Raw genomic sequence first — 23,730 nt, forward strand, 5'->3', positions numbered from 1 at the left:
TTCTTTTTTAATCAGGATAACCAAATCAAAAAACTTGAAGTTGAACTTCAACACGTGAATCAGGAATGTCAGAATCTGAGGCTGTCACAGTCAGAGCTGACAGTGAGCCTTGAAGAAAGTCAAGAACAGGTGTGTGCGGCAGTCAGAAGTACCTGATATAGTCCCAGCCTGAAAGGAACATCAACAAAATGCTGATGGACAGCATCACCAAGCCTAGTTGAGCCCAGAGAAGTTATTAGGCAGCCTGAGGTCATACAGCTAGTAAGGGATTTAACATGTCTAGGACTGGAGCTGGTTCCTTTCTTTTCACCATGCCTCACATATGATCCCTGATGGAGCCATGGTCCCTACTCCTGTCGTGGGTCTCAGAGATGAAGCAAGGGTGAACTGTGTTCTAGATGAAACCTCGACAAACCAGTTTAAGTTGTTTAGACCTTATCTCCAGTTGCCTGAAGGAGTTGGCTAAGTTATGCAGTTAATCATATTCTGTGACCTCCAGCCAGAGCTGTGCCTCAGAAGTGTGAACTCCTCACTTAAAGAAGGATTAGCATGCATGGCTTGCATGGGTTATACTGCTCCTGTGTAGCAGGCTGCAAAGATGCTGGATGGGACATAACCTGATCCTTCCATAGACCCATCATGAAATCCTAGTACCATCTTGCTGAGGATGACACGCATAAGTTTTCATGACACGTGGCGAAGCTCTGACTAATGGGAGCTTGGCTGTCGTAATTCCAAATAAAGGGGCTCTCTGAATTCCTAGGTGTTGCAGCATACTCAGGGACCACAAAGAACGGGGAGTAGGCCCTCCTGCCCTTTCAGTTGTGGAGTATCCTTAAATGCAGAGACTAACTCACCAATGCCTTTGCTTCTGTGTCTGCTAATGACTCTGAACCCTTAGTCATACTACAACCATTGTTACTTCTCTCCATGTAGTTACACAGCGCCCATCTGAGGCTGAAGGCAGCCCAATCCCAGCATGCACAGGAGGTTCAGCACCTGCAGGAGCAGAAGAGCCAGCTAGTGCCTAGGGCCCGTGTGACTGAGCTGCAGCACCTACTCAGCGTCCAAGAAAAGGAGGCTGGGAGACGACTGGATGCACAGAGAGTGAGTGGGGGCACCACACTCTGAGCTAGCTATTTGGGAGAAGGTTCTGAAGGCCAGCTGATGGAATGGCAGAGTATGCTTGGATTGCTGGTCCTTAGTTAACCAGAAACTGCCCAACTGTAAAGCCCAAGGCCCAGGAGTGGGTGGCTCTATGGCCACTTCCAGCAACTTGAAGGCTAGTTGTAGAGAAGCTGTGAGCTTCCATTCCTTACCATAACAAAGAGACTCTCTAAGCCTGTGTTGAAGATAGCTCAGGGAGAGGAGGGGATCCTCTCAGAAGTATACAGAAAGGAGTTAGCTGACCCTAAAGGCTACTTCAACCCATCTAAGTCAGGGATCATCTGTGCATAATAAACTACTACTCTACAGACTAGTAGGAAGGTCATCTACAGTCACGCTTAGATTTGTACATTTTAGCCAATTTAAATAAGTCCTGTGATGATTCTGTTTTAAATGTAAATACTGGTGTGTAACCTTCTGTGGCAGGAAGAACATGAAAGGCAGATGAAAACCAAGGAAGGGCAGGCCAAAGAGGCAGAGATGTACTTGCAGAATGTAGAATGGCTCCTACAAGAGAAGGTGGATGAGCTGAGAGAACAAGTGAGTTGCAATGCTTCTTATCATTTCCTTCAGTCCTTCCCCCCTCACACATTTTTTATTGGTATATTATAAACTATACAAAATATTGGGATTCATTGCTATACAAACATATAATGATGCAGGCAACATAAAAATATAATTTGGACAATATCTTTTTTTAAATTTTTACTTTTTTAATTTGTTCTAATTAGTTATATATGACAGTAGAATGCACTCTGACACATCATACATAAATGGTATATAATTTCACATTCTTCTGGTTGTACATGATATAGAATCACACTGGTCATGTAGTCATATATATGTACACAGGGTAATAATGTCAGATACATTCTACTATCCTTTATACTCCCATACCCCCTCCCCTCCCTTCAATCCCCTCTACCTAATTCATAGTAATTCTATTCTTCCCTAGCCTGCCCCTCTTATTGTAAATTAGCATCCACATAGCAGAGAAAACATTCAGCCTTTGTTTTTTGGGAATTGGCTTATTTCGCTTAGCATGATATTCTCCAGCTCCATTCCATTTAACAGCAAATGCTATCATTTCATTCTTCTTTAAGCTGAGTAATTATCCATTGTGTATATACACCACATTTTCTTTATCTGTTAATCTACTGGACATCTAGGTTGGTTCCATAGTTTAGCTATTGTGAATTGAGCTTCTATGAACATTGATGTGGCTGCATCACTACAGTATGCTGATTTTAAGTCCTTTGGGTATAAACCAAGGAGTGGGAAAGCTGGGTCAAGTGGTGGTTCCATCCCAAGGTTTCTGAGGAATCTCCATACCACTTTCTCTTTTTTTCTTTTTTTTTTTTTTTTCATTTCCTTCATAGCATTTATTCAGTGTCTGAAATCATATAATTGATTAGCTTACTTATTACCTGCATTCACCAGAATGTAGGCTCCAATGGAAAAGGTAAATGGTTCAGCTACAGTTATTGAGGAGACGATAACAGAAGAGCATAGATTTAATTCATTGAAAACAAAACGTTAACATGCTGAGTGTGTTGGCACAGGCCTAGAATTCCAGCAACTCAGGGGGCCAAGGCAGGAAAATTGTAAATTCAAGGCCAGTCTGGGCAACTTAGTGAAGCCCTTCCTAAAAAAAAAAAAGCGGGGGGGGGGGGGGGTTGGACCGTGATATAACTTGATGGCAGAGTGCTTGCCTCACATGCTGGAGGCTCTTGGTTCAATCCCCAGCACAGGAAAAAAACAATGTGAACATTACTTTGTGCCTAAAAGAAGAGAGGAGACTGGACAGAAAAAGTTTCTGTCCTCTCGATTTTAATACTCTAACAAGCTATATTTCTTATATTTTTAAAAAATTAAATCATACATACTCAAACTTTCAGACTGAATAAAGTTCACTATACTTTTAAGAGCAAACACTGGCTCTGCTATTTGTTTTTATTAAGTCATGGAATAAGTTACTTCACCTCTGAGCCTCAGTTTTTGACCTGAGTTTTGACCATACCACTTTCCATAGTGGTAGTATCAATTTGCAGTCCCAGCAGCAATGTATGAGTGTACCTTTTCCCCCACATCCTCGCCAACATTTATTTTTACTTGTATTCTTGATAACTGCCGTTCTGACCAGACTGAGATGAAGTCTCAGTTTTTTTTTTTAAATTTTAATATTTATTTTTTAGTTTTCGGCGGACACGTCTTTGTTTGTATGTGGTGCTGAGGATCGAACCTGGGCCACATGCATGCCAGGCGAGCGCGCTACCGCTTGAGCCACATCCCCAGCCTGAAGTCTCAGTTTTGATTTGCACTTCTCTAATTGCTAGAGGTGTTGAACATTTTTCATATATTTGTTGATTGATTGTGTATCATCATCTGTGAAGTGTCTGTTCAATTCCTTTGCCCATTTATTGATTGGGTTATTTATTTATTTATTTTTGATGTTAAGTTTTTTGAGTTCTTTATATATCCTGGAGATTAATGCTCATATCCTGGAGATTAAAGCTGTATCTGAGGTGCATGTGGTAAAGATTTTTTCCCATTCTGTAGGCTCTCTCTTCACATTATTGTTTCCTTTGCTGAGAAGCACCTTTTTAGTTGGAATCCATCCCTTGTATTGATTCTTGATTTTACTTCTTTAGGAGTCTTATTAAGGAAGTCAGATCCTAGGCTGACATGGTGAGGATCGGGACCTACTTTTTTTCCTATTAGGTGCAGGGTCTCTGTTCTAGTGCCTATGATTCTCTTTGAGTTGAGTTTCATGCAGGCTGATAGATAAGGGTTTAATTTCATTTTGTTACATGTGGATTTCCAGTTTTCCCAGCACCATTTGTTGAATAGGCTATCTTTTCTCCAATCAATGTTTTTGGCGCATTTGTCTAGTAATAGATAACTGTATATATGTGGGTTTGTCTCTGTGTCTTCTATTCTGTACTACTGGTCTACATGTCTGTTTCAGCACAATTTTCCCTTTTATGTTCAGCATCTAACCCAGAAAAAGCCTGTCTTCACAGAATCCAAAGAACCCCATTCCCATTTTGTTTCTTTGGCTCATCTAAACTTCAATTGGAGGATGTACAAATCATTTTCAGTAGATAAAAAGGTAAAAGTAATCTGTAGATTAATTTTGCTAAATACATACCCATGCTATATTTTTACATCATATGTGTTTTCTTTTGGGAATTGTTTCAAGATCTCTTTTTGAGATGTTCACACCAAAAAAAGGACATCATTTGTTCATTTATTGGTTCATTCTTCTTTTTTATTTTTCTTTTGGTACCAAGGATTGAACCCAGGGGTGCTCAACTAGTGAGCAACATCCCCAGCCCATTTTTTTTTTAAAGAGAGAGGTGTCAGAGAGAGAGAGAGAGAGAGAGAGAGAATTTTTAATATTTATTTTTTAGTTTTCGGCAGACACAACATCTTTGTTTGTATGTGGTGCTGAGGATCAAACCCGGGCCGCACGCATGCCAGGCGAGCGCGCTACCGCTTGAGCCACATCCCCAGCCCCCATTTTTTATATTTTATCTAGAGATGGGGTTTTGCCAAGTTGCTCAGTGCCTCAATTGGCTTTGAATTCGAAATCCTCCTGCCTCAGCCTCACAAGCCACTGGGATTATAGGCATGCACCATTGCACCTGGCTTGTTGATTCATTCTTTCAGAAGATGCCCTCTGGCACTTACTGTTGGCTAAGGTATCACTCTAGGCAGACCCTGGGGTACCTCAGGGACCTTTGATCTGGAGGTGACAGAAGCCTCCAGATAGTACAAGTGACCTGAGCCATGGTCACATTTTGAGAAAGAGGATGAGGAGATGGAGAGATGTGGGTGTGGTAGGCAGGACCACTCTGAGTAGTGGCATTGGGCCAGACACCCAGTGACCCAGCATGGGTAGGTCTAGATGCGTCCCAGGCAGAAGACAGGTGGACTTTGGAAGTCTCCCTTGCCTACTAGGTGCAGCCTGTGCATTAGGAGTTGTCCTCCAAGTTACATGGGAGTGTGAAAAGACACACACATCTCCATGTGCTAGGACTTTGAGGAGGTGCTTTGAGGCAGGAGAACCCAGGCAAACGTCTTTAGACTGGGACCAAGCATGATATCTTTGAAAGCCCAGGAGGTAATCACTGGGGATGGTGTGAATTCACTGGGGTGGCATTACAGGGAGACAGAGCCTGTCATGTTCTATAGGCCATAGTCAGAAGTTTGGGTTTTATTTTAATTGTTAGAAGCCACTGGAAGGTTTTAAATAAAGGAAATTTTTTGTTTGTTTGTGGGATCGAACCCAGGGCCTTGTGCACACAAGGCAAGCACTCTACCAAAGTGAACCATATCCCCAGCCCAGAAAGGTTTTTTTTGTTTGTTTGTTTGTTTGTTTTTTAAGTAAGGAAGGTTTTAAGTACAAAAGGTTTTAAGGTTTTCAGCCAAATAACAACAGGGAAAAGTAATATGGGCTGTTCTCAGGAGCAAAAATATTAAAAGGGGGGGCAGCCATAGCTCCCCTGATCTATAAAAGTTTATAATGTGATGGTGGTTGGCAACATGCCCAGGGTGGCAACAGTGCAACAGCATGGTGTGTCACGTTGGTGGAGGCAAGGCCCCAGCACTGCAGGAGCCGAATGAAGTGGGACAATGAGGTTAGACACCAGCTGGGTATATGCCACTATCTCCATTCACTGCTTCAAGAAATTAAAGGAGATGTGAAAATCTGGAAAAATATTTTTTCGCTAGCAATTGAGTATAGTTTGATTTACCAGAGTGATCCTGAGCTGATCCAAATTGGGTGAGACATTTGGACCTTTTTCTTCTGAGTCTTGATTATGTGGAAGTTTCCCATTGTAGTCACCCTGATTGAGATCCTCTTCCTTAATACCTACCCTTCCCTGCCAGTGCAGTCCACTGTCCCTCCCACTGTTATCTCACTCACCTACTCTGGTGACACACTCTTCCAGTTACTACCTCAGTTTGTCCTTGCTCCTGGAAAACCTTAATTCTTGTTAAATCCTGTGACTCCTGCCCACCTACCCCTGTCCCATAGGCCCTATGCTAGCTCCCTCCATGGCTTGCACCCCTCCTTCCTGAGAAACCCCTCCTCTCTGACCCCTGGCTCCTGTAACCTCTTCTATCACCTGTGGTTTTGCTGCTTATTTCACATGAGACCAGACTCCCCAGGGAGAACCTGCTAGCATTCTGACATCTTGTCACCCATGTCCTGCATCCTCCACCTCTTCTCTGGCCACTACCTCCACAGCCGCTCTTTCCTGGTACCCTCACTGCCACTAGGAAACAAATCTTATAGCTCCCTATCTTCCCCAGCCCTACCAGTTCTCCTCTCGAGTTTGTGAACCTGTCACTCCCTCCTGAGTTCACACCTAATCCTTAGAGCCACCCTCAAAGTAGACACTGAGTCTAACCACAACTCACTTCATCTCTGGCATTCTGACTGGTTTCCTGTGTCTTCCACCAGTCAACTCTCAGCACATCTTTTAAAACATGAATTTCATCCAGTCCTCAGAACCAGCCTTCCCATGTCTCCCAAGTAAAAAATACAGTTTTTACAATAGCATCTGAAGTCCCAGAGTTCCCTCCCTTTTCCCTCTCTCCTCCCTTTGTCTGCCTCCGGCTACACATGTCCCTCTAGCCACAGTTCACCCCAACTACATGCCAGCCACGGGGCTTGTTCTTCCCTCTGCCTGCGGTGTCCACACCTAATGATTTGCTCCCTGGTTTTGTTCACATCTCTTATTCAGATATCCTCAGAAATGTGGTTTACCCCACCCAAAATGAAACATGCATAGCCCACCCCCAGCTATCTGTCCACTGCTGGGTTCCTTAGCATATGCATGCTTCTGCCCTCTGCCTTCTCCTGTTAGAATACGTGCTCCATGAGAACAGGGATGTTACTAGAATAGTGTGCACACATGGGGGTGTGTAGTAACTACTTGTTAAGTGAACAGATTCCATGTGGGGATCACAAAGCCCAATACTCAGCCCTGAGCCTTCATGTCTCAGGAAAGATCATGGAAGGGCTGCTGACTTGAATAGCCTGGGTCCACCTCTGAAGCCTGTCCTGCTGTGGTTTGTGTGATGACTGGCTCACACACACAGCTACAAGGGAGAATGCAGTACCTCCATGTGTCCTGTGTGACATCACAGGCAGCACAGCACCCGAGACAAATCAAACATTTTTGGCAATCTTGAAGATTTTGTTTCACACTGCATTAAAATAAGAGGGCTTTTTATTTTGAGTCCCGATTTTGGTCTTTTTAAGTCTTTATTTCATGGTTTTAAAAAAAAAAAAAAAGATTCTCACGAAGTTGCCTTCAATTATCCACCACATGATTCAGCATATTCTCAATTTCCTCCCTCAGGCCAGGGAACAAATATACCATATCTAATATTTGCATCACATCTGTAAGAACCCAAAATTATGCTTGGAACAGAGATGAAAGGATAAGAGGGAGCAGGCTTGTTTGTGTAACTTTTCTGCCCTGGATTCACAGTAAAGCATGGCTTTTTCTTCTCTCTAGTTCAAAAAGAACACTAAATCTGATCTGCTGCTCAAGGAACTCTATGTGGAAAATGCTCACCTCATGAAGGCTCTTCAGGTCACAGAAGAGAAGCAACGAGGTGCTGAGAGCAAAAACCGCATTTTGGAAGAAAAAGTCCATGCTCTCAACAAACTTATCAATAAGATTGCCCTAGCATCCCTCTCTGTGTAAATACTGCTGGTTTCCTAGAATTCATTCTAAGGAATGTTTTCTGTTTTTGCAGTACTGGGGATTGAACCAAGGGGTGCGCTATCACTGAAATACATCTCCAGCCCTTTTAAAGAATTTTTAAAATTTTTTTTTGATATAGGGTTTAAATTGCCTAGGCTGGCCTGGAACTTAGGATCTCCTATCTCACCACCCAAGTACGATAACAGGGATTATAGGCCTGGGCCATTATACCCAGCTTGAAGAACATCTTTTAAAATTAAGCCACTCTGATTCCATAATTTGCTATGGTTCATCATCTGTGCACCCTCAGAAACTAAGGATTGTAATTCTTCACCCCCAAATTAACGAATGTCCACTATGTGCCAGATGCTGGAAAAATATGCTGGTGCAATAGAGAATGTTTTGTATTAGCTATCAGGGATAATTTCCAGTCTTGTTACATACTAATGAAACAGATTTTGGGGGTTCTCAGCAAAGAACAGCTAAGAGAGTTGTTAAATTTTCAGTGTTGTATCTTTGGCTGCAAAGGTTATTTCTGGGGGCTTAGATCATGAAAGCGCTTGATGGTTGGCCTGTACACACATTCCAGAAAGGCTTCGGTTGCTGAGAACAGTCAACCAGCAATACAGGAGGGGACAGAAACCCTGCAGGTACTGCTCCCTTTGAGGGTAAGTCTGGGAAGAGCCTAAGTTCTGTGGACTCAGGGATGATCATGTTTATTGCAAATGCAATCTTTTCTTCCTTGAAATGTCATCACACTGGAAATTGTACCTATGTAAAAAAAGTATAGTTTTCTATCTGAAATATACATAAATTATGGCCATTTGGTTTATCAGAATGTACTACTGTAATATGAAGTCACTGTATTTACAATAAATTCTTTTCTATTAAAATTGTTTTTTAAAATTTTCAAACATAGAAAATCATTTCATAAGAAGCACCCATGTGCACATCAACTAGATGTGTTTGAGGTAACTTTCTGCTACAACCTTTTAGAATAGAGGTGGAAAGCTAGGTCTTTCTTTTTTTTTTTTTTTTTTTTTTTNGGCTGCATGCATGCCAGGCAAGCGTGCTACGCTTGAGCCACATCCCCAGCCCCGAAAGCTAGGTCTTTCATTCTTGATCTTCTTCCCTCGGGGCAGCCACCATCCTGATGCTGGCATGCCACCTCTTCTTTTGGCACTTACTATAAATGTTACAGGATAAAAATTTGATAGCATTATGGAAGGACTCAAAAGATTTTGAGAATTGTTTTAAAACTGTAAACTGGTGATAGAACGCAACTTCTCGTTTTGTTTTGTTTTAATAATGGGTATTTAGGCTGGCCTCAAACTTGTAGTTCTCCTGCCTTAGCCTCCTGAGTCGTTAGGATTCCAGATGTGTGCCACCACACCTGGTGGTTAGAGTGGAACTTCTTCCATACTGATGAAAGGCATCTACAAAAACTTTAAAAGCTTACATTATACTTAATGATAAAAGACTGAATGCCTTCCACTTGGTGATCAGGATTAAGATGTGTGTTCTCTACTTTTATCCAACACTCTACTGGTGGCTCTAATTAGTACAATCAGGCAAGAAAGAAGAAGAAATAAATGTATTTTGATTACAAAGGAAGGAGTAAAAACTTTCATAAGAAAACATGACTATGGATGTGGAAAATGATCTACAAAAAAGCTATGAAAGTAAATAAATTTAGCAAGACAGCAGGATACAAACCCAACAATCAATTTTCTTTCTGTTTACTAACAATTAGAATCTGAAATTTAAAATACTATTCCAAAACTAAGTAATACTAAACCTGTAAACTGAAAACTACAAATTATTGAGAGAAATGGAAGACAGAAATAATTGGAAAGAAATCTTTATTTCTGGATCAAAAGAGTTAAGATATCAGCTCACATATCAGAACAGATCTGAGGGTCCAGAAATAAACCTGTACATACACAATTTTTTAAAAAGATGCAAAGGTAATAGAGCAGAGAAAGAATAGCCTTTTCAACAAATGGCATTGTTAAAGTTGGATCCATAGGACCTGGAAAGGAAAACAAAAGTGAACTTGGAAGCATACCTTGTAGCATAAACAAAAAGTAACTCAAAATGGATCATAGACCTAAGTGTAAAACTTAAAAAACTATAACTCCTGGGCATTCTTATATAGATGAAAAAAGGAAATAAATTGTGACCTTAGTGGGAAGAGTTCAACAGATGCAACACTAAATAATAAACAGATGGGATTTAACCAAAATTTTAAAAAGTCTACTCTTGCCAGGTACAGTGGTACACATCTGTAATCCCAATCACTCAGGAAGCTGAGGCAAGAGGATCACAAATTCCAGGCCAGCCTTATCAACTCAGTGAGACTCTGTCTCAAAAAGATAATGAGGATGTGGTTCAGTGGTTTAGGTGCCCGAGTAGAATACACAAGACCTTAGATTCAATCCTCAGCACCTGGGGGTCCGGGAGAACAGAATGCGCACCCACTCATTTCACATGATAAGAATACTGTCACCAAACCTGGGTCTGGTGACCACTGTGTTCCAGCTTCATGTGGTTTGCATGGTCCTTTAACTGAACCTGAGTAGTCTATGACTGTGCTAATGGAATGTAGCACCACACCCAGCCTTCCAAAAAACAGCTCCCACTTCCACTGTCTATATTGTGAGGACCTTGAACTGCCAGGTGAAACCTGCCACTTTTGAGAACAATATGAGACCACACAGATAAAGTGAGCCATCCCAGCCAGGCCACCATCAGAAGGCAATCTTGCAAGCAAGATCTGCAGAACTGCCAAGCTGAGCCCACTCAAGTCACAGAAATGTGAGAAAATAAAATAATGTGGTTTAAAGCCACCACATTTCAGGTAGTTTGTTTCAAAGGAAGAGATAACTCAAAACACTGACAAGGGCCAGGCGCAGTGGTACACACTGGTAATCCAATTGCTTGGGAGGCTAAAGCAGGAGGATCACGATTTCAAAGCCAGCCTCAGCAACTTAGCAAGGCCCTAAGTAACTCAGTGAGACACTATCTCTACATAAAATATTTTAAAAAGGCTGGGGATGAGGCTCAGTACCTCTGGGTTCAATCCTCAGTACCTAAAAGAAAAAAAAAAAAAAAACACAAGGCATAGACACACACACCCACGAATATAGTTCCATTCACTTTACTTGAAAACAAATGACAAGACAAATAGGATTGTACTCCACCTACGGTACAGCTAATAATGGCCACACAAGATGGTAATATTTAGTAAAGAAAGGGAACTTAACCTACTATTTTTTTTTCTTTCTTGTTTTTTGTGGTGCTGAGATTTGAACCACTGAGCTATATCCTCAGCCCTTCTATTTTCTACATTGTACTGTTTGTACTTTTTTTAACCTGTATACATATTACCTTTAGAAGAAAAAAATGATTTATGTTTAAAATTCCAGTCACAATTACAGAGAGTCTGTCAATATAAATTGACACAAATACCACAATTTTGAATTTTCAACTGATATTCATTAATTTCACATAAGGACTCAGGCTGGGTGACTAACCCCCTATTTTGAGATGGTAAGTGAGCATCAAGTCTTACAAACATGTATTCCAGAAATTTGGGACACTGGCATACAAAATTCATATTACCAGAAAACACTCAAGATTCATAAGGATCTGCCTTCTTTCTGTACAGCCATGAAACTCCCTTTATTTCAAAGAGATTCAAACTTATGAATATTTATTTTCATTTATAAAAACATACTGTAACAACAATGAGAATGTTTTGATTATAGATAGAACTTAAAATTTTTTTTTTTTGGGGGGGGGGTTTTACCAGGGATTCAACCCATAGGCACTTTATCACTGAACCAAACCATATCCACAGTCTCACTAAATTGCTTAGGGCTTGCTGAAGCTAGCCTTGAGCTTGTAATCCTCCTGCCTCAGCCTCCTGAGTAGCTGGGATTACAGGCGTGTGCCACCACATGTGGCCAGATACAGCTTTTTTCCAGAAAGGAGCAGAAGGAATGGTATATACACAGAAACAAAGGTCCTTAATACACCTTGGCCAACTATTTCTTTTTTTTCTTTCTTTTTTTTAAAATACATTTTAGGTATTGGGAATGGAACCCAGGACCTCCCATGTATGGGACAAGCACTCTACCATTAAACAAACCCCAGTTCTTTTTGGTTATCTTACAGTCATCTGTAAATTTTAAATCCAAGAGGGAGGTGCGGGGAGGAGAGTTAAAGTATAGACATTTTTGTGGAATGTGTTCAGCCTCATCCTTGGCAAAGCCTCCCCATGTGGTCACCATGAAACGCAGTCATGACAAGATACAATTACGACAAGACATGCTCCAGAACTCCTTGTCTGATCAACTGCTCACACTTCCATCGAGGCAAAAAGTGCTACAGAGGAAAAGGAATAAAAGGAAGAAGAGTAAGAAAAGTGACTTGAGAAAAAATTTTAAATTACATTTTTTAAGCAGTACTCTTTATATTTATTGTCATAAATGCTTTTCCAATTACATTTTGCATCATTAAAATACAGCAGTTGATTATGTTTTGAAAGCTAAGTAATGAAAAGCTAAACTTTATTTGTTGTTATAATCAACTAAAATTGATGCCATTTGTAGCTATAGTGAATCAAAACTACTCAAGAAGCAAAATGTAATTTCAGTGACACTGCACTGGATATCCTACCTCACAAACCCAAAGGCCCTATGAAAGACCTCTGAACCAAATTCTTCCAAACCAGTCATGGGGACACAAAGACCAACAACTATTATCTAAACAATGCCTTCCACATTGTCAAGTATTAAAGAACTTACGGTAAGAAAATGTTTTCCTATTAATGTTTACATTATATAGATGATGTACACCACAGATTCTATAGACAGTCAATTTTAGATATGGTCTGAATTATTGATTGTTTGGAACTTGCAATAATCTTGCGTCAGTCTCCCAAGTCACCAGGAATACAGGCATGTGCTATCATGCCCACCAAAACAGTCAAGATGATAAATTTTATGTTTTATATATTTTACTATAATTTCTTGTTCAGTGATGAGGACTGAACCAGAGACATGGTAGGCAAGACCTCTATCACTGAGCCACATCCTTATCCTGGTATGACATTTTAGAAACCCCTTGCATCAAATAATTGATAATAAGTTTCAAATACAGTTATGTTTTATGTTAATGTCTCTATTTCTACAGTTGAGGGAAAGATGATAGCTGGTAGACAAAACGTTAAAAGTATCAAAAGAGGAAAGCTTTGTTTATATGTCCACAAGGAGCAGATGAGTGTTCCAAGGAATCATTGCCTGAGCACACAGCAGACAATCAGAAATAAAGCCTAAGAAACAGATTCAACCACAGGACAGTTTGGGAATGAAGTGGTATCTTTACATTTACATATCTTGCTTTCTGAGGACACCTTTGCTCTTACTACAACTTCCTGCTGAATCCTCTAGAAATACAGTCTTTATTATGACAGCATGAATTTATCACTTGATTTTGATTCACTGGTACATACCTCTAAGAGTTATGAGAATGAAATTGCTTTAACAACCAAAGATTTTATGGTACCCTTAAAATCTATTTTTAAAATATTCAATCTTTGTTTTAGGAGGCAATTGCTATAAAGTAACAGTAAAGTAGACCAACTCACCTTGTTAGGGAAATAAGCCTAAGTACTATGTGACCTGAAGCATTTTTTTGCTCCTGGGCTTAGTCAGCACCAGTGACTTTTGGTATCCTTAGACTTTCAACTGGTCAGTACCAAGATGACAGGCAAACAAAGAAAAAGCGGCTCTTATAAAAGCCACAAAAATCACTCATATACTGTGATTTCACAAAATAGGAATAGTATAAAAATAAATTTAGCTAATGTGAACCCATCAAATATGAAGACTGTTAAGGAAACATGCTTTATGAAGAAAAATTTAGCTCCAGTTATAATTTTACAACTTCCATCTTTCCCTATTAAATTGTTATATTAGCCAGGTACAGCCCACACCTATAATCCCAATGACTCAGGACACTGAGGCAGGAGGATCACAAGTTTGAAGCCAGCCTTAGAAACTTAGCAAGACCATGTCTCAAAATAAAAATAAAAGGGGCTGGGATATAGCTGAATGATAAAATACTCCCAGGCTCAAACAGAAAGTTATATATAAATTACTAAGAAATTCTTTGCCAAATAATTAGGAAAATGGTTGCATGGGAACTTTTTTTTACTACTTATAATTTGAAGACAGAAACTAAATCCAACATTTTAATAGCCCCAGATCATGATCTACTGTATACCTAGCATAAGGCCCATAAAAATAATTTCCCTGGAAAATGCTTAATATTAAATATGTTTAGAAAAAATAAACATAATGCCTAAAGTATAGGTGATCACAAGATGATATTTATTTTGCTGCTGACTCTACATTTCCACACTCATTACTCTTAACAAGATTCAAGGTAAAATATCTAATGACAAGAAATACCTGGCTGTTTTTTTTAAGTAGGACTGAAGTGCCATCATCATCAACTTCAAATTCCCCATAGTCTTTTAGACACCGCACCTAAAAGGAAAAAAAAAAAAACAACTAATACTTTATCTAAATTTTTTGGTTTTTTCATTCTTTCTTTAAGATGTTCAGGATGATTCTGAACTCCTGGACTCAAGCGATCCTCCTGCCTCAGCCTCCCAAATGGCTGACACTACAGATTCATGCCACTGTACCCAACTTAAAATATTTTTAATAGGTAGTAAACAAGAAGAAATCAGGTAACACCTGAATACCTACAGAGTAAAATATTAGGCTTTCCATCTGTTTCCTTTCTGTATACTTAGGTCTAGTGCTACTACTGTGATATTCTCATGGTTCTAATTGTCCTGCTTTGATAGGGAAAAAGAAAAATGGCAAAATCTCTGTATGTGTATTAATGTTGAAAGCAAGAACATCCAGGGAGCTGAATAAAGAAGATATCATTGGATCCTTTCCCCTCTGAAAATCCTGAAAAAGTAAGCTTTTGAAATGTCTACCTACAAAAAGTTTAGATCTCCTCCAGAATGATTCTTATAGATCTCACCCATAAAATTTTTTTCCATACGATTTATTTTTACTTTTAGTCATACACGACAGCAGAATGTATTTTGACATATAATACATACATGGAATGTACATACATCAATCATATTGTCTATTCTATTCTGCTGCCCTTCCTATCCTCCCTACTCCTCCCCTCCTCTCCCATCCTTTCTCTCTATCCAATTTAATGTGACACACTTTTTTTTCTTTTTCTCATTACAACATCATATATGTATTCTGTATAACAATGAGGTTCTCCTTCCATCTTCCGTGCAACTCCCCTTCTCCCTCTTTTTTCCCTCCCACCTCTCTTCCCCATTTAGTGGTAGTCTTCTTCTCATGCTCTTCCTCCCTATCCCATTTTGAGTCACCCCCCTTATATCAGAGAAAACATTCGGCATTTGTTTTTTAGGGATTGGCTAACTTCACTTAGCATAATCTGCTCTAATGCCATCCATTTGCCTGCAAATGCCATGATCTTATTTTTTAGTGCTGAGTAATATTCCATTGTGTATAAATGCCACATTTTTTAATCCATTCATCTATTGAAGGGCATCTAGGTTGGTTCCACATTCTAGCTATTGTGAATTGTGCTGCTATAAACATTGATGTGGCTGTGTCCCTGTAGTATGCTCTTTTTAGGTCTTTTGGGTATAGTCCGAGAAGGGGAATAGCTGGGTCAAATGGTGGCTCCATTCCCAGCTTTCCAAGAAATCTCCATACTGCTTTCCAAATTGGCTGCACCAATTTGCAGTCCCACCAGCAATGTACAAGTGTACCCTTTTCCCCACATCCTCGCCAGCACTTGTTGTTGTTTGACTTCATAATGGCTGCCATTCTTATTGGAGTGAGATGGTATCTTAGAGTAGTTTTAATTTGCATTTCTCTGATTGCTAGAGATGGTGAGCATTTTTTCATGTATTTGTTGATTGATTGTATATCCTCTTCTGAGAATTTTCTGTTCAAGTCCTTGGCCCACACACCCATAAAATTTTTATCAATACCTGAGAATAGGACAGAGTTTGCCAAATGTCTACTTTTAGAACAGATTATTCCAATCTCCTTTGGTCATCAGACTTCCCTAGGAATTCTTAGTGTACACCATGAAGGAACAGATGCAGCCTCACATGACCAGAATTGGGAAAAGTTGTTGTTTGGAAAAATGAGGTAGCCTTTTGATAATCAATCACCTTTAAAACTGTAAAGAGACACTGAAAATAAGCAGGACAGTTTTCCTCCTCTCTAAGAACCCAGACTAGTATTCATTCTTAAGTACTAGGACTGGCTTCAAAACACTGCTACTGCTGGGCACAGTAGCACACACCTATAATCCCAGTGACTCAGGAGGCTGAAGCAGATCCCAAGTTTGAAGCCAGCTCAACAACTTAGCAAAGCTTTAAGCAACTTACTGAGACGCTGTTTCAAAATTTAAAAAAAGGGCTGAGCACTTAGCTCAGTGGTAAAGTACCCCTGGGTTCAATCAATTTCCAGTACCAAAAAACAAACAAGAAAGAAAAGAAAAAATGCTGTTTCCTTCCAGTAAAGCCAACTTAAGTGTCTCATACTTTTCCAGATAATTTCACCATGTCCTATGATTACTCCAGAATCTTACCAAAGTATTTTAACCTTGAAATACTATTCTAAAAAATCTCCACCACCTCCTATTTATTTCTTTAAGCAGAAATTTATTTATTTGCCTCTCTGGATGGAGAGAAGATTGCTGGGGATTGAGTCGAGGGCCTTATGTGTGTTAAGCATAAGCTCTACCACTGTACTACATCTCCAGCCCTAGACTGGACAAAAAAAATCCACAGCCAACATATCAATTGTGAAGGACTGAAATCTTTTCTGCCAAGTTCAGAAACAGTGTAAAAATGCTCACTTTTGTCACTTATGGAAAACCCTGAACACATTCAAAAGTAAAAAAGACTAATGATACTCCATATTCACTTCAACTAGCTTAAACAATTATTAACATGTGGCCAAACAGGTTTCCCTCCTTCACTTTTGAATTATTTTCATATCTATTACTAGAAAATAAAATTCTTTTTAAAAACATAATCACATTACTATCTCAACACTTTTTTAATATCTTGAAATAGTCATTAAATATCCAAATGTCCCCAATTGTCTCATGATTTTTTCTTAAGTTTCTAGATTGAAATCAGAATTCACTTAGAGTTACAAAATACATGTTTTTTTGTTGTTGTTTTTTTTTTTTTTTTTAAATTTTTTTAATATTTATTTTTTAGTTTTCGGCGGACACAGCNTTTTTTTTTTTTTTTTTTTTTTTTTTTTTTGGTCTTAATGTATAGGTTTCCCTCCCTCTTTTATTAACTTTTTTTTTCTTCCTCCTGGCAATTTATCTGTTGAAGAAACTGAGTGGGTAGTTTGATACATCTTGCAACAATCAAGATTTTGTTGTGGATTTTGGTGGGTCATTTACCATGATCCTCTTCCTGAATTTCCTATAAACTGGAAGACAGGTCTAGAGGTTTTTTTTCAGACAAGGTTTTGTATTTTGGCATTTCCTGTACTTCCTCTTATAAGTGGTCCTTTCTGGATTTTAAAAATGATCAGTGGGTCTAAGTGTTATCTATAACTATCCATCATAAAAGTCCAACTATTCACATAAAGATTAAGTAACTATTTTCTTCTAGCATTAGGGTTATAAAATAGCATTAGGTCTATCTTTTATTCCTACTGCTTTTGTTAACTGGAATTATATAACAAGTTTCCCTCATAAACTCTGGTGCTTCCCTGAGATAGTCTGTACTACTAATTTATGACCTTTCAAAATGACTTTGATCCTTCATTCTCCAACAGGACTACATAATCACTTCCATATGTACGAGAAAAAGCACTTGGCAAAATTCAACACCTTTTCGCGACAAAAACACTTAACAAACTAGGAACAGAAGGAAACTATGTCAACATAATAAAAGCCATACACAAAAAAATCCACTGCAGTAGCCAGGTGCAATAGTACACACCTGTGATCACAGCAACTCTGGGGCTGAGGTAGGAGGATTGCCAATTTGAGGCCAGCCTCAGGACCTTGTGCCCTATCTCAAAATAAAATTTTTAAAAACGGATTAGGGATGTGGCTCAATAGTAGAATGCTTGCCTAGAATTCATGAGGCCCTGGGATCAATTCCCAGCACCACAAAATCAGTAAATCAGTTAATTAATTTTAAGAGCACTTGCCTTAGCATGTGCGAGGCCCTGGGTTTGATCCTCAGCATCACACAAAAATAAATAAAGATATAAATAAATAAATAAGGGCTGGGGTATAAATCAGTGGCACAGCACCCCTGGATCTGATCCCCAGTAATGCAAAGGAAAAACAAAATCCACAGCAAACATATCAATTGTGAAGGACTGAAATCTTTTCTGCCAAGTTCAGAAACAGTGTAAGAATGCTCACTTTTGTCACTTCTGTTTAATATGTAATTGGAAGGTATAAATGAGTAATTGGGCAAGAAAAAAATAAAAGCATCTAAATTAGAAAGAAGTTCAGCATGGTAGTGTTCTTCTGTAATCCCAGCTGCTAAGGCAGAAGGACCACAAATTCCAGATCAGCCTCAGCAATTTGGCAAGATCCTGTCTCAAAAAACAAACACCAACAGAAAGAATTAATTATTTCTGTCCATAGCTGATATGACTGATATAACTGTATATGTAGAAAACCTTAAAGATCACTTCAACACACACAAAAAACTGTAACTAGTGAATGAATTTAGCAAAGTATCAGGATACACAGACAACACACAAACCTCAGTTCCATTTCTATACACCAACAATGAAAATATGAAAAAGGAAATTACAAAAATAATCCCATTTATATAACATGAAAAAGAATACAATACTTAGGAATTAACTTAGCCAGGGAAATGAAAGGCTTGTCAATGAAAACTATTAATCACTGCTGAAAGAATTTAAAAAGAATATACCACCCATGTTCATGAATTAGAAGATACAATATTAAGAGGTAAACAGTACTCAAACCAATCTACAGAGTCAATACAACCCCTATTAAAATCTCAATATAACTTTTATAAAAATTTCAAAGATATATTTTGGACAAATAAAAATCAATCCATAAAATCTCTAGAGACCTCAAACAGCCAAAGCAATCTTGAAAAATAACAAATTTTAGGGACTCATTTCCTGATTTCAAAACCTACTACAAGGCTTCAATAATTAAAATAGTCATAGTTCTGGCATAAAAACACACACATAGCAATGGAACAGAATACAAAATAAACTCTTTTTTTAATATATACTTTTTAGTTGTATGTGGACATAATATCTTTATTTTATTTTTTTATGTGGGGCTGAGGATCAAACCTAGTACCTTACATGTGCTAGGCTGAGCCACAACTCCAGTCCCCAAAATAAACTCTTGAATGGTCTTATGAAAAGGGTACCGAGACCATTCAATGCAGAAAGAAAAATCTTTTCAAGAAAGACGTACAAAAGAAGAAATGTTGGAGTATTACATTACACCATATACAAAAACTGACCTAAAGCACAACTCTTAGAAAACTTAGGGCAGAAGCTGTACAACTTTGGATTTGGCAACGATTTCTTGGATATAGCACCAAAAGAACAAGCAGCAACAACAACCACAGACAAACTGGATGGCATGAAGCTCCAATCTTTTGTGCATGTGAAGAAAGTACTAATAACTTAAAAAGGTAATCCACAGAATAAGAGAAAATATTTGCAAATCATATATGTGAAAAAGGATTACTATCCAGACTATAGAGAACCTAAAACTCAACAAAAATGTAAACCCAATTCAAAATGGGCAAAGAAACCTGAAAAGATATTTTTCCAGACATATAAATAGCCAAGAAACGTGAAAAGATGCTCAACATCACTAATTATTAAAGAAATTCATCTCAAACCTAAAATGAGATAACATTTCTCACAAAAAATTATGGATGGCCATAATTTTTTAAAAAGGGAAAAATATGATATAAATTTTGGTGAGGATGACGAGAAACTGAAACCTTACATGCATTATTAGGAGAATGTAAAATGGTATAGCACTTGTAAAACAGTATGGCAGTTCCTCAAAGTTTAAACACCATGTGACACAGCAATTCTATTTGGGGTATACACCAAAAAGAAATGAAAGCAGGGTCTCAAATTGTATGTGTGTGTGTGTGTGTGTGTATGTTTACTGAAGATGAAAGCCAGGGAATTGCCACTACTAAGAGTGCACTGAGATACATCTCCAACCCTTATTTTTAAACAGGGTTTCACTGGCCCAGGCTGGCCTCAAACTTACAAACCTCCTCCCCAATCTCCCTGGAATTACAGTATCCATCAATGGATAAATGGATAAGGAATATGGTTTACCCATAAAATGGAATATTACTTTAAGTAAGACCTAAAAAAGGAAAGAAATTCTGACACATGCTACAAAATGGATGAATCTTGAAAACATTATGCTACATAATAAGCCTGTCACAAAAAGACAATTACTTTATGATTCCACTTCTATAAGAAACTTAATAGTTAAAATCATAAAGACAAAGTAGGAGCTGGGGTTGTGGCTCAGTGGTAGAGTGCTCACCTAGCATGCGTGAGGCACTGGGTTCGATCCTCAACACCACATAAAAATAAAGATATTGTGTCCACCTAAAAAAAAAAAAAAAAACTAAAAAAATAAATATATTAAAAAAAAAAAAAAAGACAAAGTAGACGGTGGTTTGCAAGGGCTAGGAAGAGAGGAGATTTGGGGTATTACTGTTTAGTGGGTTTAGTTCCAGTATTATGAGGCAAAAAGAAATCTGGACATGGATGGTGTGAGGGTTGCACAATATTATGAAAGCATTTAATACTTTCTGAACTATATACTTAAAGGATAGGTAAGCCGGGCATGATGGTACATGCCTGTAATCCCAGCAACTTGGGAGGCTGAGGCAGAAGGATCACAAGTTCAAAGCCAGCCTCAGCAATTTAGGGAGGCCCTAAGCAATTTTTGAGAGCCTATTCCAAACTAAAAAATAAAAAGGGCTAGGGATGTGATTCAGTGGATACAACCCCTGATACCAAAAAAGAAGATGGTTAAGATGATGAAATTTATGTTTTGTATATTTTAGTGCAATAAAATAGGGGGAAAAGTTTAAAAACCAAACAGAAATAATTCCTACTTGTCTAATTTATCAACCTGAAAGATAGGTTCATTTGTTTCACTGTTTTCAAAATTTAGGGATTCCTCTGATCCCTGGCATCTCCACAGGTAGGGGTGGAGGAGGTGGAATAGGGACTGGGTTTCCATTTTGATTAAATTTTGTTTTCATAATAAGTAAAACATTCATATGGTTCTAGAGATAAAACTATAAAACAAAGTATGGTCACAGAATTTTAGCTGTTTTATTGCTACCATCCCCATATTGGTCACCCAACTTTATTGATTTGGGCTTATGCTTCCTTTATTTTTAAGTAGCAGCTAACATGTATTCATTCATATCCCTCTCCCTCACCTTAGACAAAAAGAAGCACAACCTATACATTAAAAAATGTACATACTAGGTGCAACGCCACATGCCTCTAATCCCAGTGGCTCAGGGGCTAAAGCAGGAGGATCATGAGTTCAAAGCCAGTCTGAGCAAATTAGCAAGGTCCTAAGCAACTTAGTGAGACCCTGTCTCTAAATAAAAATATTAAAAAGGGCTGGTGATGTGCTCAGTCATTACGCACCCTTGGGTTCAATGCCTGGTACCAAGAAGAAAAAAAAAAAAATATATATATATATATATATATATATATACATACTTCAATATATAAACTTTTTGGAGGTTTCATATCCTGTGTGATGTCCAAACCTTCATCTCCTCCCAGTGACCTCATATAGGTAGCAAGGGACTTTTTATACTGATTAAACCACTCTATCTGCAAATATAAATACAGTCATTTAATAAAGTTATAAGAAAACTTGCACAAATTATACACTCAGCCTTTCAGGAACAGCGTATACATCCCAATGTAGATCACTATTATGGCCATTCATTCATTTTACACTGCAATTATTGATTGCGTTCTATGAACCTGGCACTGTTGTGGATACTTAGGAGGGAACATTCAACAAAATGACAAAAATCTCTGCTTTCAAAAGTTTATAACATATTAATCATAAACCTATATTTATGATTGGAAACATCATAAAAACAACATTTCAGAATTACAAACACAATTATAAAATAGCATTGATGCTATTTCTGAAAATTAAAAAATACTTTTGAGAAAACAACCCAAGTATGCATCAACCGATGAATGGATATATATATCCACACAATAAAACAGTATTCAGTCACAAACAGAAATAAAGTTCTGAAACGTTTTTTACCACACAGATGAACCTTGAAAATTTAAACTAAGTGTAAGAGGTAGAAGGCAATATATTGCCATGATTCTACTCATGAAAAACCCACAGTAGGCAAAGAGACAAAAGTAGATTGGTGATTTCTAAGTACTGAAATGGAGAAATTATGGAGTAACTGATGAAGAATACATGGTTTCTTTTGGGGGTGAGGAAAATATTCTGGAAAAGAATGATAGTAATGGATATACAATTCTGTAAGTGTACTGAAAACCAATGAATTTTATACTTTAAAATGATAACATTGTGGTATAAGAAAGGTATCATAGGGCTGGGGATATAGCTCAGTTGGTAGAGTACTTTCCTTGCATGTTCAAAGGCCCTGGGTTCAATCCCCAGCACCACAAGAAAAAAAGAAAAAGAAAAAGAAATGGATCTTAGTAATCTATTATTTAATTTTTTAAAAATCTGTTAAAGGTGTATTAAGAATTGTATTGCAAAAAAAAAAAGAGAGTTCTTGTATAATGGCATAATTTGGCGTGAACATACTTTATATACAGAGTTAAGAAAAGTCGTGCTGGGAATGGATAATTATGAATGCAATGCATTCAACTATTGTCATGTATGTAAGAAATTTTTTTAAAAATCTGTTATCCAAAAACCATTGAAATGAAAGAAGATCTAAATATATGGAATGTATACCACATTAACAGATCAAACAATTCAATATTGTAATTATGTCAAATGATCTATATGTTCAACTCAGTCTCACTCAAAAAATTTGAAGGCAGGTGCAGTAGAGCATGCTTGTAATCTAGCAGCTCAGGAGGCTGAGGCAGGAGGATTGTGAGTTCAAAGCCAGCCTCAGCAAAAGCAGAGTGTAAGCAATGTTGGACCCTGTCTCTAAATAAAATATAAAGCAGGACTGGGAATGTGGTTCAGTGGTTGAGTGCCTGAGTTCAATCCCTGGAACCCCCCCATCCCCTCAAAAATGACAGATTGAATCTAAAATTACACAGGAATGCAAATGGTCAATAGTTGAAATACCTGAAAAAGAACAAGATGGGAATGCTTGTTCAGACATTATGATAATGTTAAAGTAATTATAACAGTGGAATTGGTGCTAGGAGAGAAGAAAGAACTCCCATCCAAAATCCACAGATATAGAAATATACAATTTATGTCAGAGGTGGCACCATGCACAGAGTAGGTGGATCCAGGAGGATCTTTTTATTTTTATTTTTTGTTTTGGTGGTGCTGGGGATTGAACCCGGGGCCTTGTGCATGCGAGGTAAGCACTCTACCAACTGAGCTATATCCTCAGCCCCATATACTTGCTTTTCTTTTTCTTTTTTTCCAGGAGGATCTTTTTCATTAAATGGTACTGGGTGATCTCAATATCCCCAGTACCAAAATCCCCAGTACCTGTCTC

At 38.2% G+C, this 23,730-nt stretch overlaps 2 protein-coding genes across 16 annotated transcripts in view; one reads left to right on the top strand and one right to left on the bottom strand.

Annotated features, from left to right (window-relative positions):
• The window catches only part of Ninl (ninein like), a 152,302-nt gene extending 143,505 nt beyond the window's left edge, over window positions 1–8,797 (top strand). For all 7 annotated transcript variants that reach the window (XM_048790406.1, XM_015493160.2, XM_048790407.1 and 4 more), the window contains 4 exons: window positions 16–129; window positions 937–1,107; window positions 1,594–1,707; window positions 7,704–8,797. In XM_048790406.1, the coding sequence (XP_048646363.1) occupies window positions 16–129; window positions 937–1,107; window positions 1,594–1,707; window positions 7,704–7,895 (591 nt within the window). In that variant the 3' untranslated portion in view covers window positions 7,896–8,797. The remainder of the gene's footprint in view (window positions 1–15; window positions 130–936; window positions 1,108–1,593; window positions 1,708–7,703) is intronic.
• A 945-nt stretch (window positions 8,798–9,742) lies between these two features.
• The window catches only part of Gins1 (GINS complex subunit 1), a 31,431-nt gene continuing 17,443 nt past the window's right edge, over window positions 9,743–23,730 (bottom strand). For 8 of the 9 annotated variants that reach the window (XM_015493164.2, XM_048790415.1, XM_015493162.2 and 5 more), the window contains 3 exons: window positions 21,755–21,871; window positions 14,375–14,452; window positions 9,743–12,284 (listed from right to left, as the gene is read on the bottom strand). In XM_015493164.2, coding sequence (XP_015348650.1) covers window positions 12,216–12,284; window positions 14,375–14,452; window positions 21,755–21,871 — 264 coding nt within the window. In that variant the 3' untranslated portion in view covers window positions 9,743–12,215. The remainder of the gene's footprint in view (window positions 12,285–14,374; window positions 14,453–21,754; window positions 21,872–23,730) is intronic. The other variant, XM_015493166.2, reaches the window with a different exon arrangement.

Source organism: Marmota marmota, unplaced genomic scaffold (genome assembly GCF_001458135.2).
Source record: "Marmota marmota marmota unplaced genomic scaffold, marMar, whole genome shotgun sequence".
Lineage (NCBI taxonomy): Eukaryota > Metazoa > Chordata > Mammalia > Rodentia > Sciuridae > Marmota > Marmota marmota.